Source organism: Zosterops lateralis (genome assembly GCF_965231275.1).
Source record: "Zosterops lateralis genome assembly, chromosome: 6".
NCBI classification, from domain to species: domain Eukaryota; kingdom Metazoa; phylum Chordata; class Aves; order Passeriformes; family Zosteropidae; genus Zosterops; species Zosterops lateralis.
The window spans coordinates 2,180,324-2,205,960 of NC_139761.1; the positions used below are offsets into that span (position 1 = coordinate 2,180,324).

General features: G+C 41.6%; 1 protein-coding gene across 6 annotated transcripts in view; it reads right to left on the reverse strand.

Moving 5' to 3' along the window:
• NIN (ninein) overlaps positions 1–25,637 on the reverse strand; it is a 58,972-nt gene continuing 33,335 nt past the window's right edge. For 3 of the 6 annotated variants that reach the window (XM_083864254.1, XM_083864255.1, XM_083864257.1), the window contains 18 exons: positions 25,177–25,266; positions 23,435–23,588; positions 22,985–23,106; positions 22,221–22,747; positions 19,509–21,512; positions 18,195–18,320; positions 17,284–17,353; positions 16,350–16,565; positions 15,929–16,042; positions 14,586–14,708; positions 13,925–14,038; positions 12,819–12,965; positions 11,848–12,027; positions 11,133–11,282; positions 10,732–10,830; positions 7,705–7,875; positions 2,515–2,628; positions 1–1,259 (listed from right to left, as the gene is read on the reverse strand). In XM_083864254.1, coding sequence (XP_083720380.1) covers positions 1,050–1,259; positions 2,515–2,628; positions 7,705–7,875; positions 10,732–10,830; positions 11,133–11,282; positions 11,848–12,027; positions 12,819–12,965; positions 13,925–14,038; positions 14,586–14,708; positions 15,929–16,042; positions 16,350–16,565; positions 17,284–17,353; positions 18,195–18,320; positions 19,509–21,512; positions 22,221–22,747; positions 22,985–23,106; positions 23,435–23,588; positions 25,177–25,266 — 4,731 coding nt within the window. In that variant the 3' untranslated portion in view covers positions 1–1,049. Of the gene's footprint in view, positions 1,260–2,514; positions 2,629–4,270; positions 4,863–7,704; positions 7,876–10,731; positions 10,831–11,132; positions 11,283–11,847; positions 12,058–12,818; positions 12,966–13,924; positions 14,039–14,585; positions 14,709–15,928; positions 16,043–16,349; positions 16,566–17,283; positions 17,354–18,194; positions 18,321–19,508; positions 21,513–22,220; positions 22,748–22,984; positions 23,107–23,434; positions 23,589–25,176; positions 25,267–25,637 lie in introns of those variants that run through there. The other 3 variants (XM_083864259.1, XM_083864256.1, XM_083864258.1) reach the window with 3 other exon arrangements.

Sequence of the window (25,637 nt, forward strand, 5' to 3'; positions counted from 1 at the left end):
TGCACTAGGATTAACACAAAAGACAAGATTTTTCCAAAATGATTCCTCAGGTCAGAGCAAATGCTGCATTCCTGGCAAAGCTCCATGTTCCTGAGGGTTCCAACAACAGGATCCCACTGACAAAATTATCCAAAGTGCCCCCTCTACATTCTTCTGCCAGCTGTTTAATAAATACACTGCACTGCTTTTACTGAATTTACAAATCACATAAACAAAACTCCCCATCTTTGCTTCTCTTGAGTGACTCTTCCTTGGTTTAACTTATTTCCATATACAAAAACAGTAAGGCCTCTATAATTCAGAGTGGTCTGGCAGCACAGCTTAAAAAAAAAAAAAAAAGAAAAAAAAGAAATAACAGTCTTTATTTGTTAGCTGGGAAATATCTTCAGATGAAATACTGTCCCACTTAGTTGGAGGCAGCAGTCTAGTTCTGTATTTTAAATAAACCTCTTTTTTTTTTTTTTCTGAGCTCTGCAGAGAAACAGCCATCAAGAACAACCCAGAAGCCTGATGAATAATTGCTTTAGAGAGAAACCAGAATCAGTTTACAGGACACAGCCCATAGCAGCAAAGTCTTGCCTTCAATAACATTTCTACTGATAATGTTGAAGACTGGCCCATCAGCATTTCTAGGTTTGGAGCATGAAGTATTTTAGAAAGCTGAAAATATTGTTAAGCTTTCATTCCAACAATCTGAGCTTGATTTAGATCTTTGCTTCAGTGTAGAGGATCCAGTACAGGAAATTCAGAATTTGGATTTTAAATGAAACCCAAGGCATCGAAGTCAGTTAACCTAGAAAAACATAAGTTTGGGGTTTTTTTACATAGTGATGATTACTTATTGGAAAACTTAGCAGAAAACCAGTTTGGGAACCAACAAAACTCTCCTTTGGCAGTGTCCAGTTTGGGAATCAGCTCTGTCCTCTCTGGGGAAGCATTTGTAACTAAAACTCATTCAGTAAAAAAAAAAAAAAAAAGGCAATGCAGTGAGAAGCTGAAACATTCCCATTTCAGTAAAGTGCACGGGGCTGTGACACAGAACAGCTCTGCTATGACCTGATCTCTGGTGCTGGGCTGAAGGAAGGGGAGGCCAAGTTCTTCACTATCCTGTTGAGGTTGGCAATTTTCTCTTCCAGCAAATAATTCTTCCTCTCTGCAGTTTTCTGCCGCTGCTCCGTCGCCTCCAGAGCCTTCAGCAGCTGCGCGTTCTCCACGTAGAGATCCTTGACCATCACGTCTGCCTTGGTGTTCTTGGAGAGCTGGGTGGGGAATGGGACACAGGCACTCAGCAAATGACAGGTAAAAACTGTGAAAAAACGAGTTCCACTCTCTTGGAAAAAGTTGTAAGGTTAATAAAAAATAAAAATAGGCATTTGGGAGGCAGAAAAGCAAAAGTTTCTCGGCATAAGGTCAGCCAGCAGCACCTTCACCCTTTCAGATTTCTGTTTTTAAGGATTGCTGTGTTACATATTCAATAGACCCTAATGCATGATTCAAACACTCTCTTCGAGTTTTATCTGTTTCAAGTACCCCCAGTAATTATATCTGATAGATTTATTTGTGGGTGACTCCACTCTGTCTGCTAACATGGGTCTCATAAATCTTTTCTCCTGAGGTTTGTGGTTATTTTCTTTTGGATAATGAAACAGAAAGTCAGCAGCTTTTATGCAGTGACCTCCCTCATACCTTCTGGTTTGGTCAGTTTAGATATTACAAAGAGAAAAAAAAAAACCCACAACTAGTCTTTTTTACTATTAACACTATATCACAATCAGAAAATACATTCATCACTTTTCTAAACCCTATTAATAAAACATAATACAGTACAATTATACATATAGTATTCATGCTAATATTTGCAAAAAGCTAACTTTATAATATGCATTTATAACAACTCCAAAGGAGGGTGAATGTGTTAATAATTATAACTTCAAATATCAAAGGAAAACCCCATTCCCCTCGTTAAAAACTCAGGTTCTTTAGAAATGCTGTGAAGATTTGGAGACTGGAACGGGTTTTTTTTAAGGAGATGGGGTAGATAATAGAGGGTTTCAAATTAACCTTGTCAGGTGAGCTCTGCTTTACAGCATTTATCCTCTAAGGATAAATTTAGTGCACAAAAGAATCCACAAGCCCAGTGACCCCACTTCCAAAAACCTCAAAACCACATCAAACAGAGGATCTATTTGGGGCAGGAGGCCTCAAAGAAATCAATACTCGATTTTCTCCTCAGGAATTTTTTTTTTTTTTTTTCATTTTCTAAGCAACTTTCCCAGTTACCATCCTCAGCTGAAATTTGATTTTTGTTTCTTAATTTAGGAAACCAATAAGTAGTGGATTCAATCCCCAACTTGGAGTTTTATGAAGTTTTGGGCCAATATGCTGCAGCTGAGCTCAAAAATGTTAAATAAAACCCCTTTTAACTTTATTCTGAACAACATCCTGACAGCTTTTGCCCAGTTAGGGGTTTACAGAAGGGATGGGGAAGGTTTGAGGAAGTCCAAGAACACTCACTTGTTCTTTCAGCTGATTGACTTTATCTTGGAGAAGCCTCTTCACAAGCCTCAGTTTCTGCTCCACGTCCATCATCCGCTCTTCCATCATTTTTAGAAGCTGCTCATGACCCCCCTGGAAAGGAATATTTATGTGAAAATCAGTTAAAAAAAAATCAGTTCCCATTCAGTCTATTTTGTTGTGCCAGTTTATGCTTAAAAAAAATAACTGGCCCTCCACACTTTAGTCTGATTTAGAGGGAACTAAATTAATAAACTCTTTATTGAAGCAAAATACTGTGGCAACACATAAAGGACTCTCTCAGCATTGCACTGGTTTTCCAAGCAAGTTACACTTGGAATTACCAAATCAAGGAAAAATTATGTAAAATTTTAAGTTCTGTCTTGTCTGTAGCAGTCAGAGCTGGATAATTTCCTTTTCTTGTTCTTTGGTGCTGCCAAATTTCTGATGAACGTGGGAAACAAAATGCCAATTTAATGATTTTTAGAATAAAAATAAGTAGTGAAGTCCTAAGGTCAGGCTTGACAATGTAACTCTCCCATGCCAGAGACTCCTTGAAATTGAGTAATATCCTAAAAAGCAGGATTCCAAACTTCATTTTTTTTTTTTTTTTTACATATTTTTGGATTAGTTTTCATAACCCTAAACTGTTTTTCTTCTTTTTTTCTTCAGCAAGGTGAGAGTGTAACTAAAAGCATCAAAATTCTCTGTCATGAGACTGTTACAGCAACACCTGAGGGAACTTTTCCCAAATAAATAAATAAGAAACATCAGGAGTTACAAAAGAACTTGTTTGGATTTAGGAACTCTTAAACACTGACTGCAGGAAAATTGAGATTTTATTTCAATGCCAGTTTGTTATTCAGATTCTAGGCAGTCTTTGGGGAGATAAACTTTGACAAAGCACCAACCCGAAATAAAACACTTTCAAACACCCAAACCCATCCCACCTGTGGAGGAGGATAAATGAAAATCTGCTTCAGGTAGGGAAGTTCTTCATCCAAAACCCTACAAAATTATCCCTTTGGGGAGGGTTGATTTAATCTCACTCAACATTTTATTTGCTGTAACATCAGAAACTCAAATCTGTGTATGAGGTGATGCGATAATTCATTTTAATGGAAAAAATCTCACATTAGAGTCACACAGACAACAGTTTTACAGTGTGGGTGGATATTTTTTCCTGAATTAATGGAATTTGATTGGAATTCACAACCCTGGAACTCACTATTCCACTTCCCATTGGTTGCAGGAGCCTTGAGTGAGTAGTTAGGTGGAAAAGAGGTCTCAGTAACTGTGATTTAAGGTTTTTTTTGCCTTAAATGTTCTCATTTCACATTATTTCATGTTAAAGGGGAAAAGTCAGCTCAAGCAGAAGCTTTAAGGTCATCAAAAATAGGAGAAAATAAAAGATCTTTACAAGCAAACAGCTGAAATGGTTCATGGCTTCAACTAGAAAAATTACAGGCCTTAAAGAGGTGTTTTGCTGGACTATTAAAGTATTAAAATCCTAATTTAATCAAGTAGTTTGAGACAAAATAAAAACTATAGACTTTCATCCAATAAACAGTAATTCCCCTTTTTACTTTATGGCCACAGCAGTAGAAGATCCCTCATTTTCTTAAATTTTCAGGTACATTTGCTAAAGAAAAGCTGAATTTCTGTACTCTAACACATCCCCACCACAAATCTTTCCCAAAAATCTTGATATAACAATGTTTATTATCAAAGATAAATATTTTATCTAAAACTTGTTCATTCTTGAAGTGGAAATTATTGATTGCTATGAAGACAAGAGACATTATGCTTAAAAAAAAAAGATTTTATTTTTCATTTACATCAAAAAAAAGAAGTCATCTTTCCCTGTTAAAAAGTTTATACATCTTGTACAAAAATGCAGTATAAATACCCCAGATTTGCTTCAAATCTCATATAAAATTAGTACCATTTGAGAAAAAATAGGCTCTTTCCCCGTACTGAACAACTGCACATTCTTAAATAACATAAATAAACCCCATTTGTAACAAATTAAAAAGGAAGCTTCTGAGTTTTCACAAAATAGCTTCTAGACAAATAAATAATAAGAAAATAACACTGCGGAGACTTTTTTTCGCGACAAAAAAAAAAAAAAAAAAAAAGGATTTAAAAAAAAAAAAAAGAGGAAAAAAATAGAATTTGATCCTCAAGTTTCTCAGCTTATGCCAGTTCTGTGGGATGGGTTTTTGGGTTTTTTTTTGTGTGTTTTATCATGGCAAAGGAATTGGGATCAAAAGCAGGCAGAGGTGTCAGAGGTGCCCGATCCTCCGGTAGGAATCTGCATGCACTGCTCGCTGCTCCGGTAGCAAGGCCTAGAGAAAGAAGGCAAGGGGGAACACTTCACCCTAATATCCAAATTTTTTTCTTCAAAACACACACACTTCAAGCAAAAAAAAAAAAAAAAAAAAATTACCAATACAAGCAAAGCAAGCAAACACAAGACAAAAAAAAAATAAAATACACGCACACGCAAAGAGAAAAAACATGCAGAGCATCTTATTTTCATCTGTAAATGTGAGTATTACACAGCTGGGAGATTGAGGGGGTATTTTCTATACCTTAGGACTCTTATCTGTGGTTTTTTTAAAGATCAGTGGCATTGATTAAGTTAGCAAAGTTTTTTAGAGGAAATTCTCCTCTCTCTCTCTCTAAAAATCTCATTTATAACATAAAAATCTCATATAATTGATATAAAACCTCACAGATTGCCAAGCATTTGGGAAAAAAACGTAACCAAACTCGCCCTCTTTAGAAAACTTTGCATTTCTATCTCAAACCTTGTTTTTCCTTCAGAGTGAACAAGCAGCTCAAATTAAATTGGAATTGAGCAGCTCAAATATTAATCAGCGCCAGGCAAACTCTGGGAAATGTTGGGTAATTAACAGGCTCCCAAATTTTGGTATTGAGAAAGGGATATGAGGTAATCACAGCACTAGACACAACAGAAATAGTCACTGGGGATTCAGGAGAGTCCAGACAGGTTAACACAATAAAAACAACTCAGGAGTTATAATTTAATTAAATTTAAATATGTAACAGCAGCCTTTAGATGGAAATAACTCAGGACTGACTGTAAAATGAATAAAAAAAAAAAAAAACTACAGACAACCAGGATCAAAAAAAGCAATGAAAACTGCAAAGCAGGATAAACACAAAACAATTCCATTAAAAAAAAAAAAAAAAAAAAAAAAAAAAAAAAAAAAAAAAAAAAAAAAAAAGAAAAAAAGGGGGGGATAACTTTGGATACCTCATTACACAGGATCTAAGGAAGCTGCAAAATGCAAAGCAGCAGCAGAACTGAATTATTGACTTTACACAGAAAACCTGACCTTGTACTCACTGCTGAAAGGATGGTGGAGAGGGATTAGGATGGAAGCTTTCAGGGTGCTAAAGGGGACATTAAAAGGGAAATGAGCTCAACTAAATGTTAAACCTGAAAAAATCAGGATGGCAAAGAAAAAAAAAAAAAATCAGAGATTCAAGCAGGAGGTGCTTACAACAAGCAGCAAAGTGGAGACAAACAAATAAATGTGGCTTTGTTTATAACTGCCGGTTTTTAATAATGATTCAGGAAGTTATGTAGTAAAAAAGGGGTGTTATAAACCAGAATATCCACTCATTTTAAGGAAAAAAAATTAAAAGGATTAAGTGAATTAGTGCATTGACAGCAACTTTTTGCAAAGCCTCTCTAAGTATTTTTCAATTCACAAAGCTTTTCCAGGAAATGCAGGAGAGACTCATCTCTAGAACTGCAAGTTCCAGGATGTGACTCGTTTTGTAGATTGTTCCAAAATCTAAATTACAAAGTCATCGCTCCTAATGCAATCCCAGCACATTCATTGGCAGCTGCCACTGCTGCAATATGGCTTTGATTGATTTTTAAATTAAACTGCACATTTTGCTCCCCATGGTGTGAGATCAAGTACATCAAGCCTGTGGTGATGTAATTCTGAAAAAGAACTTTTCAATCAATTTATTTCTGCTTAACCTGAAATTATTTACTTTTATTTTTCAAAATTTTTAAAGAAACATTTTGATTTTATGCCTTTCTTTAAAAAAAAATTACTCCAAGTTTTGGATACTTTAAAAACTGGTTATTGCCTATACTCTCTCCATAATATTTTTTTTTTTGGAGTACCTATTACCATATTCAGAGATTTTGGAGCTTCAAAGTCTTGGTCTTATTATTATTTTAAGTATTAAAATATAACTGCAATCTAAATTTAAAATATAAGAGGGTGTTAGTTTCCTATCAGATGAATATATAGCTAACAGTATTTTATCTAATTTATTTAGATTTATACTTAGATTAGATAAATAAACATCTAATCTAAAATAGATAAAATACTAAATATACATTTAGGTTACTTAGAGCTTTATCTTTTCTCATAAGATAAGAGCTGTAATATTATTTTAAGACCTTATTTGACCTGAGCCAAAACTTTAGAGCTCCAATAACTTTGTGAAGAAAAGGATCACTTGGCAATTTTTATATGGCAAATACAAACATTTCTATTGCCTGTAATTCAGTTTTACAAGGTAAAAAATTAACAGGGAAAGTGACTCTGCCCAATGTGGGTGGTGGATGAATTAATCTCCCTTGGAATTGGTTTTTCCCTCAGAAATGTCAGTATTGAAGTTTCTGTACCAGCAGTTACCAGTGCCTTGTCTCATGGCCAAATCAGGAAGATTTACCTTAGAAAAAGGATTAATTTGTGTCCTGCTCTGCTGCAACAAATGTGACAGCAACAGCCCAAATGAGGGTTTTACGTGATGTGGGATATCTGGGGTGGTGTATATAAAGAAACAACAACAAAAAGCCCCTATAAACACTTACTGCACATGGAGCAGAAGGAGAAAAGCCAGTTAAATGTGGATGGGAGTGGTTTGAGCTCAAAATAAAAAAAAAAAAAAAAAAGAAGAGAACTCTATAATGAAGCTTTGCCTCAGGCTAACCAGCTTTTTTTTTTTTTTTTTTGCACATCTCCTTGCTGGCATCAAGTTGAATTTTCGAACTGGCATAAACAGAGAACGGATCTCACCAGAATAAAATAAAATAAAAAAAAAATCCCAAACAACCAAACCCAAGACAACTAAACTCAACACAACTAAACCAATTATTTTCACATTCAAAGGAGGAAAGGGGAGCCTTACCTGCTGCATGTTTGTCCCCGAGGGTCTGCTCTCGAGCTCTTCCTGGAGGCGCTGACTTCTCCTCTCCGCCTGCAGCAGCTGCTGGTGGAGCTGCAGGAATTGTTCCCTGGGCACTGTGGCACAGCCTTGCTGCTGGGAGCTCTGGCTACGCATCCCCCCGGACTGGAGCATCTGGAGGAAGGAAAAAATAAAATCCCAAATCCCAGCTCTGAGCACCTGCTGCTCCCCTTCTGTCAGGGATGCTCCGGGAGCAGCTCGCTCCCAGATTTCTCAGTGCAAGAGAAACGAGCCTGGATTCTCTGCTAGGAGGTGAACAGGCAACTTTTCCCCCCATGGAAGAAAAAAAAAAAAAAAAAAAAAAAAAAAGAGATGGAATTTCACACAAAAGAAGCTGGGCTTTGATTCATCATTTCAGTCCCTAAGTATAAAAGTCACTGATTTTTTTTTAATGAATTCCTATCAAAGTTTAGTTAGCGAGCTTTTAACACCAATAATTTCCCATTTCAAGGGGAAGGCTGAAGCTGTGCTGATTGTTTGCTGTGCTGATTATTTCTAATCTTTAGATGGAGAGGGAATATTTATCTCTGATATTACATTCAGAATTCAGTATTTAACACTCTATAGATATTTCCTAATGTTCCCTCCTAACTATGGAGATATTAAGAGCTAAGATAGTCATGTGGAAATAATTTAGAAGTTTTCCAGACTAAAGCAAAACCCAGGTAAGTAACTCACAGTTGGAAGAGTAAATTATACTAAAAAGGACCAGAACTGGAGAGTAAAAATCCTTGATGGTTCAGACAAACTCATTTGAAGCTGGAATTTGTGTAGCATTAATAATTTCTTCCCACAAAGAAGAAACCATTACTCTGTTCCCTTAGGAAAAAGTGTGTAAGATTATCTTGGTGATTTTTAATTTTTCTTTCACAACTGATTTTAATTCCCTTTCACAACTGGGAAAATCATCAATTTGGATAACATTTCAGTTATTGACTTCACCTTTAACTGTAAATATTTTTCACAATGCTCCAGCTCTTCTGGCTGGCCCTGGTATCATCTCTATCTCTGCTGGTTCAGGTAAACAGAAAATAGGTTTATGAATCCTTCAAAATAAAAATATTTGTACTTTTTAAAGCTATTTAGGAGTTCTCTTTGTCTGCAAAGGAGCTGTTCTTTTCCTGACAATATAAACAGTGAAAACAATGAGCTTTTGGTGGAATTTCTTTCAATGTTCCTGCCACGTTGTGAAGCACACAAATAACTAATGAGGAAACAGTCAATTAGTGTTTAACAGCATTTTAAAAATAAATGCTAATGAAACAGCAATGAAAACAATATAGCCCTGCTGCATTCATCTGTGGAAGAAAAATGGAACAACCATGAGCTTGCTAAACTATCAGAATGATGCCAAGGGGGACCAGAAATTAATTCATTTAAGGAAACATTGGACAGTCTGGTGGAAAAGCATGCAGGCACCAGAGGTAAATATGCAAACACCTTCAAGCCTCACAGTCAATGGGGTAGCAGGAAGCCACTTTTCATTCTCTCCCTTCCAATTTTAATTCTTTTGGAAGCAATGGGGGAGATTTCTCTCCATTTTCATGGCAATCCCCTTAGGAACACGCTGCTCCTTGGGGTACAGAACCACACTGCACAACACATTCACCACAAAGAACTGCCCAAAAAATTGACATTGAAATGAATAGTGGCTTCTTTACTTTAAAGAGATGCATGGAATAAAATAAAAAAAAGGAAAAAAAAAAATCCATAAAGATAATAAAAAAGGAATGTTTTCTCCATGCTATGGGGAGGTACATCAAAAATCATTGCTCTACCTTCGCACACTATTTCAGAGAGAGAACTGCCCCCTTCTCTGCTAGTTCCAACCACTGAGTTCTAGCCAGGTTAGCCATGGACAAAAGGAGAACAGGCACAAAAGAGAGAGTTAGAAGTCACAAATCACTGAGTGGATGTTGTACACCCCTGCTGAGAAAGGGTTACCAGGAGGAAACAAAATCCTGCCTGCTTGAAATGCACATTTCAGGAGAAAACGCAATCCCAGGCTCGCTGTTTATGGGTTTTAAGTGTTTGGCATTTTCCCAAAGCTTAATTAAGACTATATAAATAAATTCACAGGGAATATAAACAGTCTTTTCATTAACTTGTCAAAAATCTCCTATCTCCTAATTAGGTTTTTACAGTTTTATTACTAATTGCAGAGGATTTTCAGCCTAATGGCTCCCATTTGATGAAAAACATGAAGCCATTAAAAAAAAGCATTATAGAAGCCTCATTTAAAAGATGCTTTGACTTATGGAACTAGTCAAAATTGTAGTTTTTTGATTTTTTTTTTTATTGTTATGTCTTAAACTCAAATCCAGGACATCAAATTTAGGCAAGACTACTGAGAGAGAACTTGGGAGGTCTGGGCTGATCTTATGGGACACAATAAACACAATTAAGTTGCCCATTCCTATAACCAAGGACTCCTAAATTTTGATATCCAGCATGATCCATGTCCAGCAGAACTTGTACAGCAGCTTTTGGAAGAATCTCCACTTGTGACTTTTATTTAACAGTAAGCTGTGTACATTGATATTTTATCATGATTTAGATTAATATTAACATTTAATTAGATTAAATTCAGCAAATTATTCACAGAGGAAATAAGAACAGGTTTCTACATTAAGAGCAGCATTACACAAACATCAGGAAATTTGAGGTGACAAGTTTTAGGAAGGAAGAAGGAAGTGTCAGCCTTGCCTCAAGTACAGAAACAAATTTCTTTGCTATTTGATTTTCTATCTGAAGCTGTTTGTGAATTATGACTAAACAAAACACGCTTCAGAGAGCGGGATGCTGCCACACAACTTGCTCACGAAAGGTGAGGTTAAACATCAGGAGAGGTTAATTCTTCTAGTTTCAATTCATTTTCTCTGTTGCTACACATCCATAAGTTGTTTTAAAATAAAATAAATTCAGTAAAATAGCGATAAAGGCCTACAATCAACACTGATTGAAAAGTACCTCCATTAATTGATCATCCAGCTTGACTTGCTTTTTCCTCAGCCCTTCGTTTTCTGAGCTGGTTTCCAGTTCACGTTCAAGAGAATTCATCTGACTGATCTATGAGAGACAAGAAGTTTCCTTAGAAAAGCAGGATTTTCTCATTTTATCTGTTTTTCCCCTCCCAGGAATCTCTGAATACCAAGACAACTCAAGTCTACAAAAACCAGGAATATTTGGAACAAGTGCTTTGCTGTCTCAGAGCAGATACACAGAGCCCTGTCAGCTCCTTCAGACACAGATTTATGAGAGGCAAAGACCACAAAATTCAAAGCAGAAGAAGAAAGTTCCAGCTTCTCCCTTGAGCTTCTGAAAGGTGGAAACTACTGCACTGATTTGTGTGTTTACCACCCAAAACTCACCTTCCTGTTTGCAGATGACAACTCCTTCTGAAGCTGTTCACACTCTCTCTTCAAGCTCAGCTTCTCCTGCTCTATGGCTTTGACAATCCCTGACTGGCTTTGATGCTTTTGGTGCTTTAGGGAAAGGATTGTGGATTCCAGCTGTCGGATCTGAGGAGATCAGAGACGAGCAAACGTGAAAAGATGTTCCAGGTAATCCCACTCCATCTAAAATACCAGTTGATTCTGGACTCACAGAATCCCAGGATGGTTTAGGTTGGAAAGGGCCATAAATCCCATCCCATTCCACCCCCTGCCATGGGCAGGGACACCTTCCACTATCCCAGGCTGTTCCAAGCCCTGTCCAACCTGGCCTTGGACATTTCCAGGGATCCAGGGGCAGCCACAGCTTTCTGACATATTTACTTTGATATCTTGGCCTTTTTTCCCTTTATCCCCCCCATAATCCACTTAATACCACGAGCCAAGAAATTGCACAAGAAGAACGTTAGGAATATTAAGAATCTTTTTGTTAACTTGAAGCTGCACTGAAATCTTGGACAAGGATTACTAGGATTATCTTTTAAAGAAGAGAAATATCCTGAGAGCATTGTGGAGTCTCATTCTCTGGAGATATTCAAAACCCGCTTGGATTTTTTTTTTTTTTTGTGATCTATGCAAACTGAGCTCCCAAACCCCATTTCTCCTGTGATCCTGCCAGCTTTGCCCAGGTTACCTTTTCCCTGGAGTGAGCCAGGTCTGCTTTAGTGCTCTGCACTTCCCTCTGCAGCCTCTCGTTGTCCTGCCTGAGCAGCCTCTGCTCCTGCTCTGGCGGCTGCTCCAGCTCATCCCAGTGGATCAGTCCCTGCTGGTCCTGCAGCCCTGAGGGAGGCACAGCCACTTCCAGAACCCGGTTCTTAAGACAGACAGAATTGCAGGGTTAGGCCTTCAACAAAGAAGCAGATATTTGCTCTATTCAGGTGGGTTTGAGGTGGATTTTCAATAATTGCAGGCTCCAAAGTTGCAGCATTCCCAATTCCCTCCCAGCCCTGCTCACTGTTTCTCCTTAAAAAGATCCAATGTGCAAATCCCAGAATTTAGAACATAAATCCCAAATGCTTCCCTCTACTAAAATCTAATGGCTGCATGCACAAGGAGTGCACAGAGTTCAGCAACACAAGAAAAGCAATTTGTGCTCTCTTTAGAGCCAAAAGGAACTCAGTATTATATGTTATGCACTAATAGCTGTAATTTAGCTCCTGTTGTACAATTCTGAAACAGCCTCTTTTCCACGTGGACATTAAATATTCCTTAATTACGTGGCAAACAAGCCAAATTAGTAACTGAATTCATAACAGCAATCCCAAGACTGCTGGCTACAACCTCCTTCAGCTACAAATCCTCATTAGCTGAGAGGTTGGTATAATTCTCTACCTTTCAAAATCAAGCTGCACTGAAAATTAGATCCCCTGTCAATGACTAGTTTAACTTTTATAGTTGATAGGTGTAAATTAATACATTGTCCACAGATTTGGGGGGTTTTACTGGCAAAATGTTTCTTTTAGGGAAGAATGGAGACAGACTGATCATTGCCTGTCCATGTTCAACACTTAAAATACAGTTTTTAAAAATCAGCTCCAAACCTGCACATTATACCCAAACATATAATAATTACAGCCATCTACTGAGATCCCTGAAGCCCTTTACCTTTTTACTGGTGCTCTGCAGCTGTTTGTGCAACGCCATCACCTCTTGTTTCAGGGTTTCCTTCTCCTGCTGGGTCACCTGCAGGTCGGATTTCAGCCGGGACATTTGGAGGTTGGTGCTCTGCAGAGTTTCATTGAGGCTCTGAACCTGTAAAGGGCAGGAGCACAGCTTGGCTTTTGCTGCACCAAGATTCCCTGTGTGGATCAGGGATCCCAGGTATTTTAGATCTCTGACGGAAGGAGTGAAGTTAAAACAATGATTTGAAAATGTTAAATTGAGTTTATCAGCTCTTCACAGCTCCCAGATGGGAAGGTGGAGCTGAAGGGGGTCAGGCTTTGCTGACAGGGAACAAGGGACAGGATGAGGACACAGCCTCAAGGTGTGTCAGAGGAGGTTTGGATTGGATATTAGGGAAAATTTCCTCATGGAAAGGGTTTTTGAGCATTGGCACAGCTGCCCAGGGCTGGAGTCCTCATTCCTGGAGGGATTTAAAAGCCATGTGGATGTGGCACTTGGGGACACTGGTCAGTGGTGGCCTTGGCAGTGCTGGGGAGAATGGCTGGACTATCTCAGAGGGGTTTTCTATCCTTAAAACTCTAATTCCTCATGAATTTCCCACTTTCTGTTCCAAACTCGCAGCCACCCACTTTGAACAGAGCCACAATGCTGCATTCACCAAAAAACATCTTCCAGCCTTGAGCATTTACTGTGATATGCTGGAAAGCAGCTTTCCCTTGAATTATTTGTTCTTCCTGGCAGCTCATGGCCAAGAAGAAACTCCAGGAATGCTCAGCCAAGCAGGGAACCACTTGATCCCATCCCTGCCTGGGGAAGGATGAGGCTGCACCAGGACAGAGGAACAACAGCAGAGTCTCTGCAGAGTTTTAGGAATCACCAGGCAGAGGGAATTGGCAAAAGTAACTTGGCTGTAGAGAGAAAAATCCCTCATTGTGTTGAACAAGTTTCCTTTTGTGCTTTAAAAACATCATTTTGAAAGCTCCCCGAAGCTGCATGGCATCAGAAAGGGGATTTCATGAGAAAAAGCACTGCAAGAGATGATCAAAATGCTTTTATGCAGGGTCAGAACATAAATCAGTGTTTCATACCTTGTCCTGGGAGAGGCTGAGCTGTGCTTTCAGTGCCTGACTCTGCTGCTCCCAGGATTTCTGCTCCTGCTTCAAGCTGCCAACTGCACTCTCCAAGCAGCTGACCTGAGCTACCTGCAATGAGATCACACCAGGAATCCTCACTCAGGAATTTTAGTTTTCACTCAGTTTGACTTCAAGGGTTACCCTAGAGGGAGTTAAAGCGAAGGAAGGAAGGAAGGAAAAATGCAGGAAAGCAAAAAGCCCCTTGAGCTCCCTGAATTTCCACACAATGGGATTATTATTTGCAGTGTGCAGATTGCTCTGCTGCAGTTCAGAGTTACAGTAGGTTAGAGACGCAATAAAAGTCCAAGAACACTGTCTTCCTTGTCCTGCTGCAGTATTTATATCCAAGACCTCTCTTCCTTGCAATGTTTGGAATTTTCTACATAATCAAATTACAGTAAAGCTGTGCTCCAGAATTCAAGCTTTCCTCTCTAAGACCAGCTAGAAAAAAAAAAAAAAAAAATCCAGGCAGTGGCAATTAAGCTTTAATCTGTTTTAGGGTGAGGAAGAAAACATCCAGAGAAGTTTCACAGGTTATAGTGATACAGATAATGATGTAGGAATTTTAAGAGCCCTTTACAGCACGTGGTGATGGGGATTTGCAGTCCTCTCTTACCTTATCAATACATCTGTTCAGTTCCTCACTCAGGGCTTCCTTCTCTTTCTGCAGCTTTTCATTTTTAGTGGTTAAACTTGAAACTTCATTTTGAAGGTCAGCGAGATCAGGACACCTGGGCAGCTGTGGGAAACAAACCCCTGAGAGCTGCATTTCTGTGCTGACACAGAATTTGGCATGAAAATCATGGGATGCCCAAATGGTTTGGGTTGGAAGGGACCTTTTAAAGGTGATCAAACTCCAATCCCTCTGGAATAAACAGAGACACCTTCCACTGTATCCCAGGTTGCTCCAAGCTGTCCTTGGACACTTCCAGGGATCCAGAAATCCTTGGAGCAGCCTGTGCCAGGGTCTCACCACCCTCACAAGGAAGGATTTTCCCCCATAAAATCCCATGTTAAAACCCACAGAGGGAAAACCACTGCACTGCTGATTTCCAATCCTTTTCCCAATTGACCCAATGCTTCATCACAGCCTCTCCTCATTCCATCTCCTGCCTGTAATTACACTCCAGCCACAATCCACTCCTTTTCTGAATAAGCCTCAGCTGCTTCTGCTTTTTAAGACCATTATCTACCCTGAGCACTGGGTGCCTCAACTGAGTGTTTTACACCGTGCAGAAAATGACTTTGTGGAGCCCTAATCAGGGAACTGACTCATTTGAAGCCTTCATTATCTGTGTTTATTAGCATACATTTACAGCCAATTTGAACTGTGCTTGTACAGGAGATAACTGAGCTCTCCAGGAAATTATTCTCAGATGTTGTGAGACTCTGATATCTCCAGATGGGTTTAGCAACAGGAATTCCCCCTGACAGGACATGCTGGAAGAGCTCACTCCTTTAAATGGAGCTAAAATGGGTTATCTCCATCCACATAGGGAAATGTTCCCTGTGGAGCCCATTTGCCCTGTCTATTCCTTAATTAGAACTTTAAATCTTTATCTTGACCAAAGCTTCTCTTCGTAGATCCACTCCCAAAAATCTTCTGGCAAAGTCTAAGTGAACCCAACCTTATTTGAAGAATTGTGGGTTGCACCTGGAAACTGTTTCAAGAGGAGTTACATTCCCTTACTTTTATGACCTTTCTTTAAAGAAATGAACTATTTCCACCTCTTAATTTTCATCCATTAAGAGATGGTGAAAATAAATTTGATTAAATAAAATCCCAGAAGGGTTTAGGCTGGGAGGAACCTTTAAAGGTCATCAAGTTCCAATCTCTCTGGAATAAGCAGGGACACCTCCCCCTATCCCAGGTTGCTCCAAGCCCTGTCCAACCTGACCTTGGACACTTCCAGGGATCCAGGGACAGCCACAGCTTCTCTGGGCAATAAAATGCCATACCTGTTTTGTCTTCTCCAGCTCCTGCTTGAGGATGTGGTTCTCCTGCTCCAGCAGATGAGCTTGAACCTTCATTTTTGACACCTCCATCTCCAAAGACGACACCATATTTGATGACTGCAAAAAAATAAAAGGCTCAGATTTCAATTTAGGAGACTCAGAGAGCACCTAAGTTTAAGCAGAGGATAGAGCTGAAATGGCACTGGATGAACAACAGCCATGATGGAAAGTGCAGGGAAATATTTGGCACCACTAAGCTGCGTTTTCAAGACAAACCTGCACGTTTTTCCCTCCTGTCTTTTATCTGTTGCTTTGTTTAATCCAGCACTCAGCAAAGCTCAGCTTTGAAATCCCATGCACATCCCAGTACAGGGATGCCAATCCCAAACCCCCCAAAGTCCAACTGTCCAACCAAATCCTGTACCTCTATTTTGGAGTTTTCCAGCTCCTCTTTCAGCAGCAGCCTCTCCTTCTCCCATTCTTCCAGGGTACACTTCCCCTCTTCCCTCTCCTTCTGCTTGAGCACCCTGGCCAGCTGTTGATTGAGATCCTGCACATCTGCTTGGTTTTTGGAGTTCCTCTGGCTGAGTTCTGTATTTTCAGAGTCCAGTTGTTGGTTCCTGGTCTTCAGATCTGCCACCTGAGCAGGGACAGCAGTGATTTTAAACCAGGAATGAGATTTTGGATATTTCCTTCCTATTAAGAGGATTAAAGACCTGGCAAGTCTCACTCTGACAGTGACTCCAAACAAATAATTTGTCATAATTGGCCTTAATTAGACCAGTATCAGTCACCCAACACAGCACACTTTACCATGCTGATGTGGATTTTGAGGGTTATCCTAAAAGATTATTCTGGGCAAGTATTTTCCTAAGCAATACCAAGATAACATGGATGTAAAAGGTAATTAATCCTTTTATTTCACCCTTCTATTATAACGAGACACCCCTAAAATACAAGTAGCAGCCACATGGATACAACTGGCAGCATTCCTAGACCAGGCCAGCTGGGAAATGAGTAGAGGTGGAATTACAATCACTATTTCCCATTGGCTTCTGCAGAGAATCACAAAAAAAAACTACAAAAGAGAAGATTTAAACTTTGGATTTCTACAAAATAAACTTTCCAAGTTGACTGTGGAAAGTGTCCTCTGAAGTTTTTAAGGTGGGTAATTACAGATTTTGTCTTATGAGCAGGTCAAGCAAGCCTCAAATCAATCCCAAAGAGGCAATAAAAGAGTTATCAAAACGTTTAAATTTATAAAATGCTCATTTTCTGCTGCCTTTGTGACTATCCAAGGAAGAGCTTTGATGCAGTGGTGATTTCTAGAGAGAAGGTTATTGGCTCAGGCCACACACCTGCTTTTTCAGGTTGTCAACCATCTTCTGCACAGCCACTTTCTCCTTCCTCACAGCCTCTATCTTCTGCCTAGGGAAAAAATGAAAGCTCATTAACACTAAAATCAATTATCAATACACACAACTGCGAGATTGCACAGGAGGACATCACCTCAAGTTGTGCCAGGAGAGGTTTAGACTGGATATCAGGAACGATTTCTTCACTGCTCAGGGCAGTGGTGGAGTCCCCATCCTTGGTGGGATTTAAAATCCATGTGGATGTGGCACTTGGGGACATGGCTCAGTGGTGGCCTTGGCAGTGCTGGGGGAATGGCTGGACTTGATGATCTTGGAGATCTTTTCCAACCTTAATGATTCCAAAACTGAGCTGTTTTGTTTTTTTTTAAACACCACCAGAAATGGTAATTATGGATATTTATTAATTTATTGCTCAGCATCCCTGCTCTCCATCAACTTGGCAAGTGCTCATCCTCTCAAGGTGCCCCAAGTGGGTCTTTCCTAGAGGTGAAGAATAATCCCAGGATCATGGATGGTTCTGCACTTGCCAAAGACCCAAGCACTGGAATAATCTGCCAGATGAGCCTCTCCCTGCCTTTGCTGAAGCACAAATAATTGCATCAGGTCAGCTAAGTAGGTCCTGTTCTCCTGTGTGTTACTGGGTCACCTCAATGCCTACAGCTAAACCCCTGCCTGGCTCTGGGGCTGGGCAGGACAAGCTGGGGAAGAGAAAAGGATGAGGAATAACCTGTCAACCTGCTGGATTTCCAACAGCACCATGAAATAACCCCATTCTGGATTTGTACAGCACCAAACACATGAAGGAGCTTGGAGAGAAGGGATGAGCTCATTGTGGCCGAGCCACAGCAACAGCCTGAAGGCATCACAGGGTACATTCCTCGTGGAATTCTCACCTCATTTCTTCCCTGGATCCATTCAGCTCCCTCAGTTTCAGGCTGGAAGCACTGCCCTCCTCGTTCAATAAAGTCACTTCGTTTTTCAGGACGGCGTTTTCCTCGCGGAGCTTCTCGGCCTCACACCTGTGGCAGAGACAGGAGACAAGTGAGAACAGATCCTGCAGGACACCTGGAGAGGGGAAAAAAGTCCCACAAGCCAGAGCTACCTGAAATGTCTCAAAAACAAAGCTACAATTGCCTTGTTTTATGTATAAATGGTGTATTTATATTTTACAGGAATTCAGCAGGAGCGATCTCTGGTTTGTTCAAAAAACCCCAAATTTTTACAACAAACTTTTTAAAAAAACTTGAGCTTTTGGGGCATGTTTTGAGCAGCTCAAGTAAGTTAAAAATCTAAAGTTTCACACTAGTATTCTACATATCTTTCAGTCCTTAAGCTACAAATAACAACTGAACACCACAATATGCAGATGGCCAGGAGAGTGAGCTGTTTCCCCAAATGGAATTCAGAATTCTGGGAACAGCACAGTTGGAAAATGTCTTTTCTGTCCTCAGGAGACTGCACAGAAATAGCTTAGCCATGGTGGGTCACCTGAAAGAACAATTTCCTGCAGGAAGCTGGTGCTGAATAATTAAACCACTTGTAGCCACTTTATCCACAAAAAAGAGAAATCCTTGCTGGAACACAGCAGTTAAAAACAAGTAGGTAAAGCCTATGATGAATATAATGTAATGAATATATGTTTTATAACTGTATTTACCATAACACTCCTGAGGGGTTCCTAACTGGGGGAAAAAAAATTCCCTATAATTCTCTAGCATTAACTTAAATATTGAGAAAAACAGAAGCACTTTCAGCATTGCAAATTGCCATAATTCTGCAGCATTCACTGAAACACCGAGGGGAAAAACAGGAGCAATTTTAGCCTTGTGAGCAACATTCAGCTCTAGAAGGGAACAAACTGAGTGAAGTGAATATTAGTAAAAAAAAGCTACAAAGCACTCTGGAAGTGTTACCATGGGTTTTGGACAATGGAAATACGACAGGGCTGAGCTGCAGGACGAGCTACACACGGTGACGGTGACATCCACACACAGGACAAGCTGGCAGCTGCTCCTGCTTAGGTGGCAGGCACAGGGAGGAGGAGTAAGTCACACACAGTTATTTATTTATGTATTCCAGTGGGTCTTTATCCATAATTAGAGGAGTTAGGAGTCCAGGGCACTGTTTGCTACTCAGAGTTAAACTACGGTGGTTAAAGGAGCAGCCAAGGCAGCGCTGGGTTAGTGGCTAAGGCTGTGTTACGTTACCTCAGCAGGTCAACCTTCTGCTGCAGCTCAGTGCAGGTGCTCTGCAAGCCCTGGGTCACTGCCTTCCTCTGCTCTGCCTCTGGGTGACCCAGGGATTTCTGCTTCGCCTGGAGGTCAGGCTCCTTCATTCCTGCTTTTCCCATTTCTGTCACGGCGCTGTCACTTTGGGAGTTCTCATCCTGCTGGCCCGTAAATGCAGTGGGATGTTCTTCCAGCTTCCCACCTCTCAATTCACTGGGCACTTCTGTGTTTCCTTGTTCTTCTTGGACATCTTCCAATTCTTTAATATCTTCCAATTCTTTAACTTCCACAAGCAGTTTGGTGTTTTCCTCTTCAAACTTTACACTTTCCACCTCACTTTCTTCTCGTTCACGATGAAGCCGCCTCAGCCTGCGCAGGTTGTCTTCCAGCATTTCATTCTTCTCAATTAACTGCAGCACTTCAGCTTTCAGATCCTCATTTTCTACCTGAATCTCCTCTTGTAGCGACAGAAGTTCAGCCTGTGCCATGGATCTGTCTTCCAACTCTTCCATCTTTTTCCAAAGTTGAGCTATTACGCTCTTCAGGTCACCGTTTGCTGCCCCAGGAGTGTGATCCAGCAGGAGAGAGGCTTCACTCAGTTCTTCAGCCCTCTCCAGCTCCACCTGCATCTTCAAAGCATCAGAAACAAACCCTTTATTTTTGGGAGCTATTCTGTGATTTAGCAGATGAACCTTCTGCTGTTTGACATCGTTGTGTAGCGTTTTTGCCCTGGGAATTTTCTCCACATCTTTCTTTTTTGACAGCAGAGGCGCCCAAGGAAGGTTCTTGTCACAATCCTGGTTGCCATCAGCATCCAGGGCTGCTTCACTTCCCTGGATCCAACACCCCTGTGCCTCAGGGTGGCTGCCAGCTCTGCCTTTCACACATCCCTCCTCCAAATCCCAATCCATCTCTGACATTTCTTCCAGATCTGTAGCATCAGCCTCCAGAGGTGGAAGGACACTGAAATCTGCCTCCATGGCTACATCTTGACAATCACTGGGCAACCCTTCAAACCTGGGATCCATTTCCTCTGGCTCTGAGCCAGAGTGGGAGCAGCTGGCACTGGGAGGTTGCAGAAGCTGCTGCTCTGCTGCTTCCAGCCGGTGCTGCAGCCTCAGGATCTGGGCAGCCATCCTGACATTCTCCTTCACTGCCTGCTCGTGTACCTTCTGCAGGTTTTGGAGAACATCCCCATCATCTCCCAGAGGAGCTGCACCAGGAAAAGCAGCGATCTGGCTCTTGGCTTTTGCATACTCACTCTCCAGGGCCCTGTAATGGCTCTGCAGGGCAGAAAAGCTCCGTGTTTCCCACTGCAATTTCTGTATTTTCCCTCGGAGGTCTGAGATTTCCAAACCCATCTCAGCCTTTTCTGTCTCTGCTCTTTCACAAATGTCTCTGTTTAAACTCTCCAAAGCGAGAAGTTTGGAATTGAGCTCTTCTTTCTCTCGCTTAAACTCACTCTCCAGTCTCTCCAGCTTTTCCCTAACCAGTTCCCCATTTTGCTCCACTGTGGATATATGCTCATCTTTCTCCTTTAGCTCTTTTTCATGGTCATTTCGCAGTTGGCTTATTTTCTCACTCATCTTTTCCTCTTGCTCCTGGGCAACCTGCCTCAGCTCTCGCAGCTCCTTCTCCAGCTGCTCCCTCTCACACACCAGCTTGTTCAGTTCCTCCTTGAAATTCTTCTCCAGGAGATCCTTCTCCTGGGTCAGGGCAGAAGAAACAGCCTTCTCACTTGCCAAGCTTTCCTTCAGCTGCTCCTGGGCTTCAGCGACCTCCTGAGCAATTTCTTCCCTTTCAAACTCCCACTGGGATTTCTCCTCTCTCTGCTGCTCAGCGAGTTCCTGCAGCTCTCGCTGGTAATGTCCCTCCAGGCTCTGCAGGGTTTCTTCATATTTATTCACAAGTGTTTGTGTGTCCACAGAAAACTGACTCTGTGCATGAGATGCTCTTCTGTTATAGTCACTTGCCATTTTTTTCCTAGACATGGTTTAACATAAGATGTTACTAAACTGCCTCAAGAGATTAAAGTGGCTTTTTAGGCTGAATAAAACAAGACGGAAATTTACTTTTTTTTTTTCCACTGACTATTGGATGGGTGTTTCTGGGAGCTGTAAGTTAAATTTGAGGCAATTTGGTGAAACTTCTAAAAGAAAAACTATCATGGCAAAGTGCAACAACTCATGAAATGTCCTCAAAAAAGGTTTCATGTGCAAGATGTGCCCTCCAGACCCTGTGCTCAGATTTTGGGGGGCAGAGGGAAGATGCTCTCACCCCCATCACACCCCAGGGTGGCTTCAGTTTCTTTTGACACTCCAAAAAGCATTGGCTAAAAAAATTTCCCAGCCACCCCTTTCCTTCTTCAGCAAAGAACTCTGAAAACCCAGGAGTTTTCAAAGGACCAAGCAGGGATTTGTGGAGCACAGGGATCCCGAACAGAGCTCGAGTTAATCACACCTGGTTATGCTTTAACACTATTGTTGCCTCTGGGTGAGCTAAAAATGAATCTGAACATCTGCTTGAGAAAGGTCCGAAGAGAAAGAGAAAAAAACCTGGAGAGCAGCCCAGTGCTGTGGGACAGAGCAGGAACAGCACAGGACACTTGGAACTCCCCATCAGGGAAGTGTTTCTGCACTAGGCTCACCCTGGTCACCACTCAGCACTGTCCCCACCAGAGGTGACACTCACCTTTCCTCCTCCAGCTCCTGCTGGTGCTTCCTCAGCAGCTCCTCCTGGAGCTCCTCCTTCTCCAGGGCGTGCACCTCTGCCAGCCTCTTCACCTGCTCGTGGAAATCCCGTTCCAGCTCCCCCTTCTCCTCCTGCAGTGTCTGCACCAGAACTCTCATCTTTTCTTCCACCCAGGCACTGCTCTGGATCAGCTCCTCCCGTTCCTGCCTGAACTTCTCATTCACCTGCTCCAGTCTGGCCCTGACATCATCTTCATGCTCCTGCCTCAGCAGTTCCTGCAGATTGGCTTTTTCCTCATCAAAATGCATCTGCAATTTGTTTTTCTCCTCGTTGTATTTACAGTCGAGCTTTTCCTGCTGCTCTCTGAGCGCTGCTGCCTCTCCCTGCAGCTCTGCTATTTGGTTTTTAAGGCCACTGATTTGCTTTTCCATGACATTCATCTCCTCAGCATACTTCTGCCTCAGCTCCTCTTGCTCCTTTTCCCAGCAGGCTTTTGTCTCATCCAGCTGCTTTTCATAGTGGCTCACCTACAAGAGGGAAAACAGGATGGATTCATTCATTTTCCACAGAATGCTTTCCTCAATATTTCCATCAGTTTTATATATTCATTCCACTGAATATTTTAATTTACACTTCAGCATCTCATATTAATTTCCCTGGAAAGAATACATAAGGGCTCGGTTTTATTTCTTACTGGGATCATGGAATCCCAGACTGGTTTGGGTGGGAAGGGACCTTGAAGACCATCTCATTCCAACACTTACTGTGTCTTCAAGCTCCTGTTTGAGGTGATGCAGATCCCTGTGGTGTTGCTCCTTCATCTGCTCAATGGCCATTTCTGCCTCTATGCTCATATTTAATGGGTTGCAGTCTTCTGAACCAAGTCCTTTAGAAATAGGAATCAAGTAACAATTTATATGACTATAAAAACACAAATTATACAATGCATAAATATATATAATTCTCCACATTATTATTTAATCAATTTAAATTTGTTTAGCAGCTCTCAAGCTCCCCTCACAAACACAGCCAAGTAACTGCAAACATGAACTTCAGCTTTAAATTTGCTTCAGCAGTCATAGCCCAAATTAACATTAAACGCCAAATTAGAGGTGGTGACCAAGTCTCAGTGGGAAAGTCTCCATGGAATGGCCTCTAGGATGTTCTAAACACCTGCAGCCCAGATCTCAGTCCTGCAGGAGGGATGTTTTTACCTTGGTCAGGCTCAATCCCACCATTGCCGTGACTCTTCACATCCATGTCAAACTCCTCTGACAAGGAATTTCTCAGGGAAGGCCTGAGCACTTTGCCCTGGGCACGGTACTCCTGCAGCTCTGAGTGCAGCTCATCAATCTGGTCCTGCAGCTCCTGAGAGGGAGGGGAAAAATAAACAAAAAAAAAAAAAAGCTGAGTGAAAAGGAACCAAGGCTGCCGAGCCTTGACCCAGTCCCAGCACAGGACACTAAGGTGGGAATTACATCAGAGAAAGACTTGTCACAGTGCCTCAGTCATCCTCCTATCAGCCAAACAAGGGGAATGGTCTCACACTGCCAGAGTGAAGGGATAGATGGGAGATGGGGAAGGAATTCCTGGCTGGGAGGGTGGGGAGGCCCAGGCACAGGGTGCCCAGAGAAGCTGTGGCTGTCCCTGGATCCCTGGGACAAGTGTCCAAGGTTGGACACTGGGGCTTGGAGCAACCTGGGATAGTGGAAGGTGTCCCTGCCCATGGCAAGAGTTGGAACAAGATGTTTTTTAAAGTCCCTTTCAATCCAAACCATTCTGGGATTCTCTGATGATTCTACAATACCAAACTCTCAAAGGTGAAGGTGTAACACTCCATAAGCTTTCTCCTTATTCTTTATTCCTTCTTCTTGTAACCTTTTATTAAAAAGCAGCTTTAGGAACATTTTCAAACAGTTGGGAAATGCCTCCTCAAACACCGTCTACTTGAAAAATCAGATCAGAAGCAAAAGATCAAATTAGGAGAGAGATCCCCTCATTACTGCATTCACCATCTGGTCCCTCCTCCTGCCTGACAGTGGAACATCCCAAGGGTTTGTGCCAAGAGCTGTGCACTCCACTCCAGGAACAGCAGTTATTGAGGAAAACAACTCCCTGAATGTGCAAACACAGAATCCTGCAGGCCTGAAAGGCCCAGGAAGTGAACCTTTGAGTACTGATTTATATCTGCCACCCTCAAAAATAGAAAAATCAGCTGCATATTGAGAAGTCTCCATTCAACTCCTATTTCTAGACAAATTTTGCTTTTAAATTGGAGCTTCCCAGAAAGCTGCCATGCTGTTTCCAACCCAGCAGCCCTTTATTGAATGGAAAAGATCCTGCAGAACAGATCACAGAATCACAAAATGGTTTGGGTTGGAAGTGACCTTAAAGCCCATCCCTGTTCCAAACCTGCCATGGGCAAGGACACCTCCCACTATCCCAGGTGGCTCCAAGCCCTGTCCAAGCTGGCCTTGGACACTTCCAGGGATCCAGGGACAGCCACAGCTGCTCTGGAACCTCTGCAGATATCAGAGAGTGGATGTGTAAACAGAAAACCTGCAGACTCACCTTTAAGTCTTTAAAGTATACAAGATGGAGGAGAGAGCAAACTTTCTATTCTCAGGTTTATATTAAAAAAATATTTCTGGTCTGAAAACCAGCAAAATGTGGACATATCTTATTTCTCCTCTAAATTCCTGCAACTCTGAATTCACAGGGCTCCAGGGACCCTCTTCCAGCCCACCCTGAGGCCAGCTCACCCTCTAAGCTCAGCCACTTTTGTGGGAAGGTTTCCAGCCTTCCTTGTGCTGCTGTTTGCAGTGAGGATGTGGCACTTGGGGACATGGTTAGTGCTGGGGGAATGGCTGGACTCCATCTGAGAGGGATTTTTCCAACCTAAATGGTTCTGTGATGCTCCTGGTGGACACAGGAGCCAGGTCTCAGCTCCACTTACCCTGCACTGCTGCTCGTACTCGCTCCTCATCTGGGCCAGCCTCTCCTCCTGCAGGAAAAACTCAGCACTGGTGGGGTCCAGGTCACCAAACTGGGGGAAAGGAATGAAATATCCAGTTATCCATCCACCCACCCAGCAGCCCTGCTCAGGACAGCATGGATGCCATTCCAAGCAGTTCTGCAGCCTCTCCACTCTGGATTTTTATTTTAAAGAAGGCTGCAAATCCCAATATATGGACCTTAGGCTATGGCTGCACAAACTTAAACATCTTTGGAGAAGCTGATATTCTGAAAAGTTTAATGTAGCACAGCCATGACCAGCTGTTCACCTCGATTTTCACCTAATTCCAGCAGTGATGCCTTGTAAAACCTCACTCCTCCTGCACCGTCTTCCCTAGAAAGGAAATGCAAGTTGGACTCTTTGCTGGAGGAAAAAAAATATCCCTGCAGATCTGCAGGATG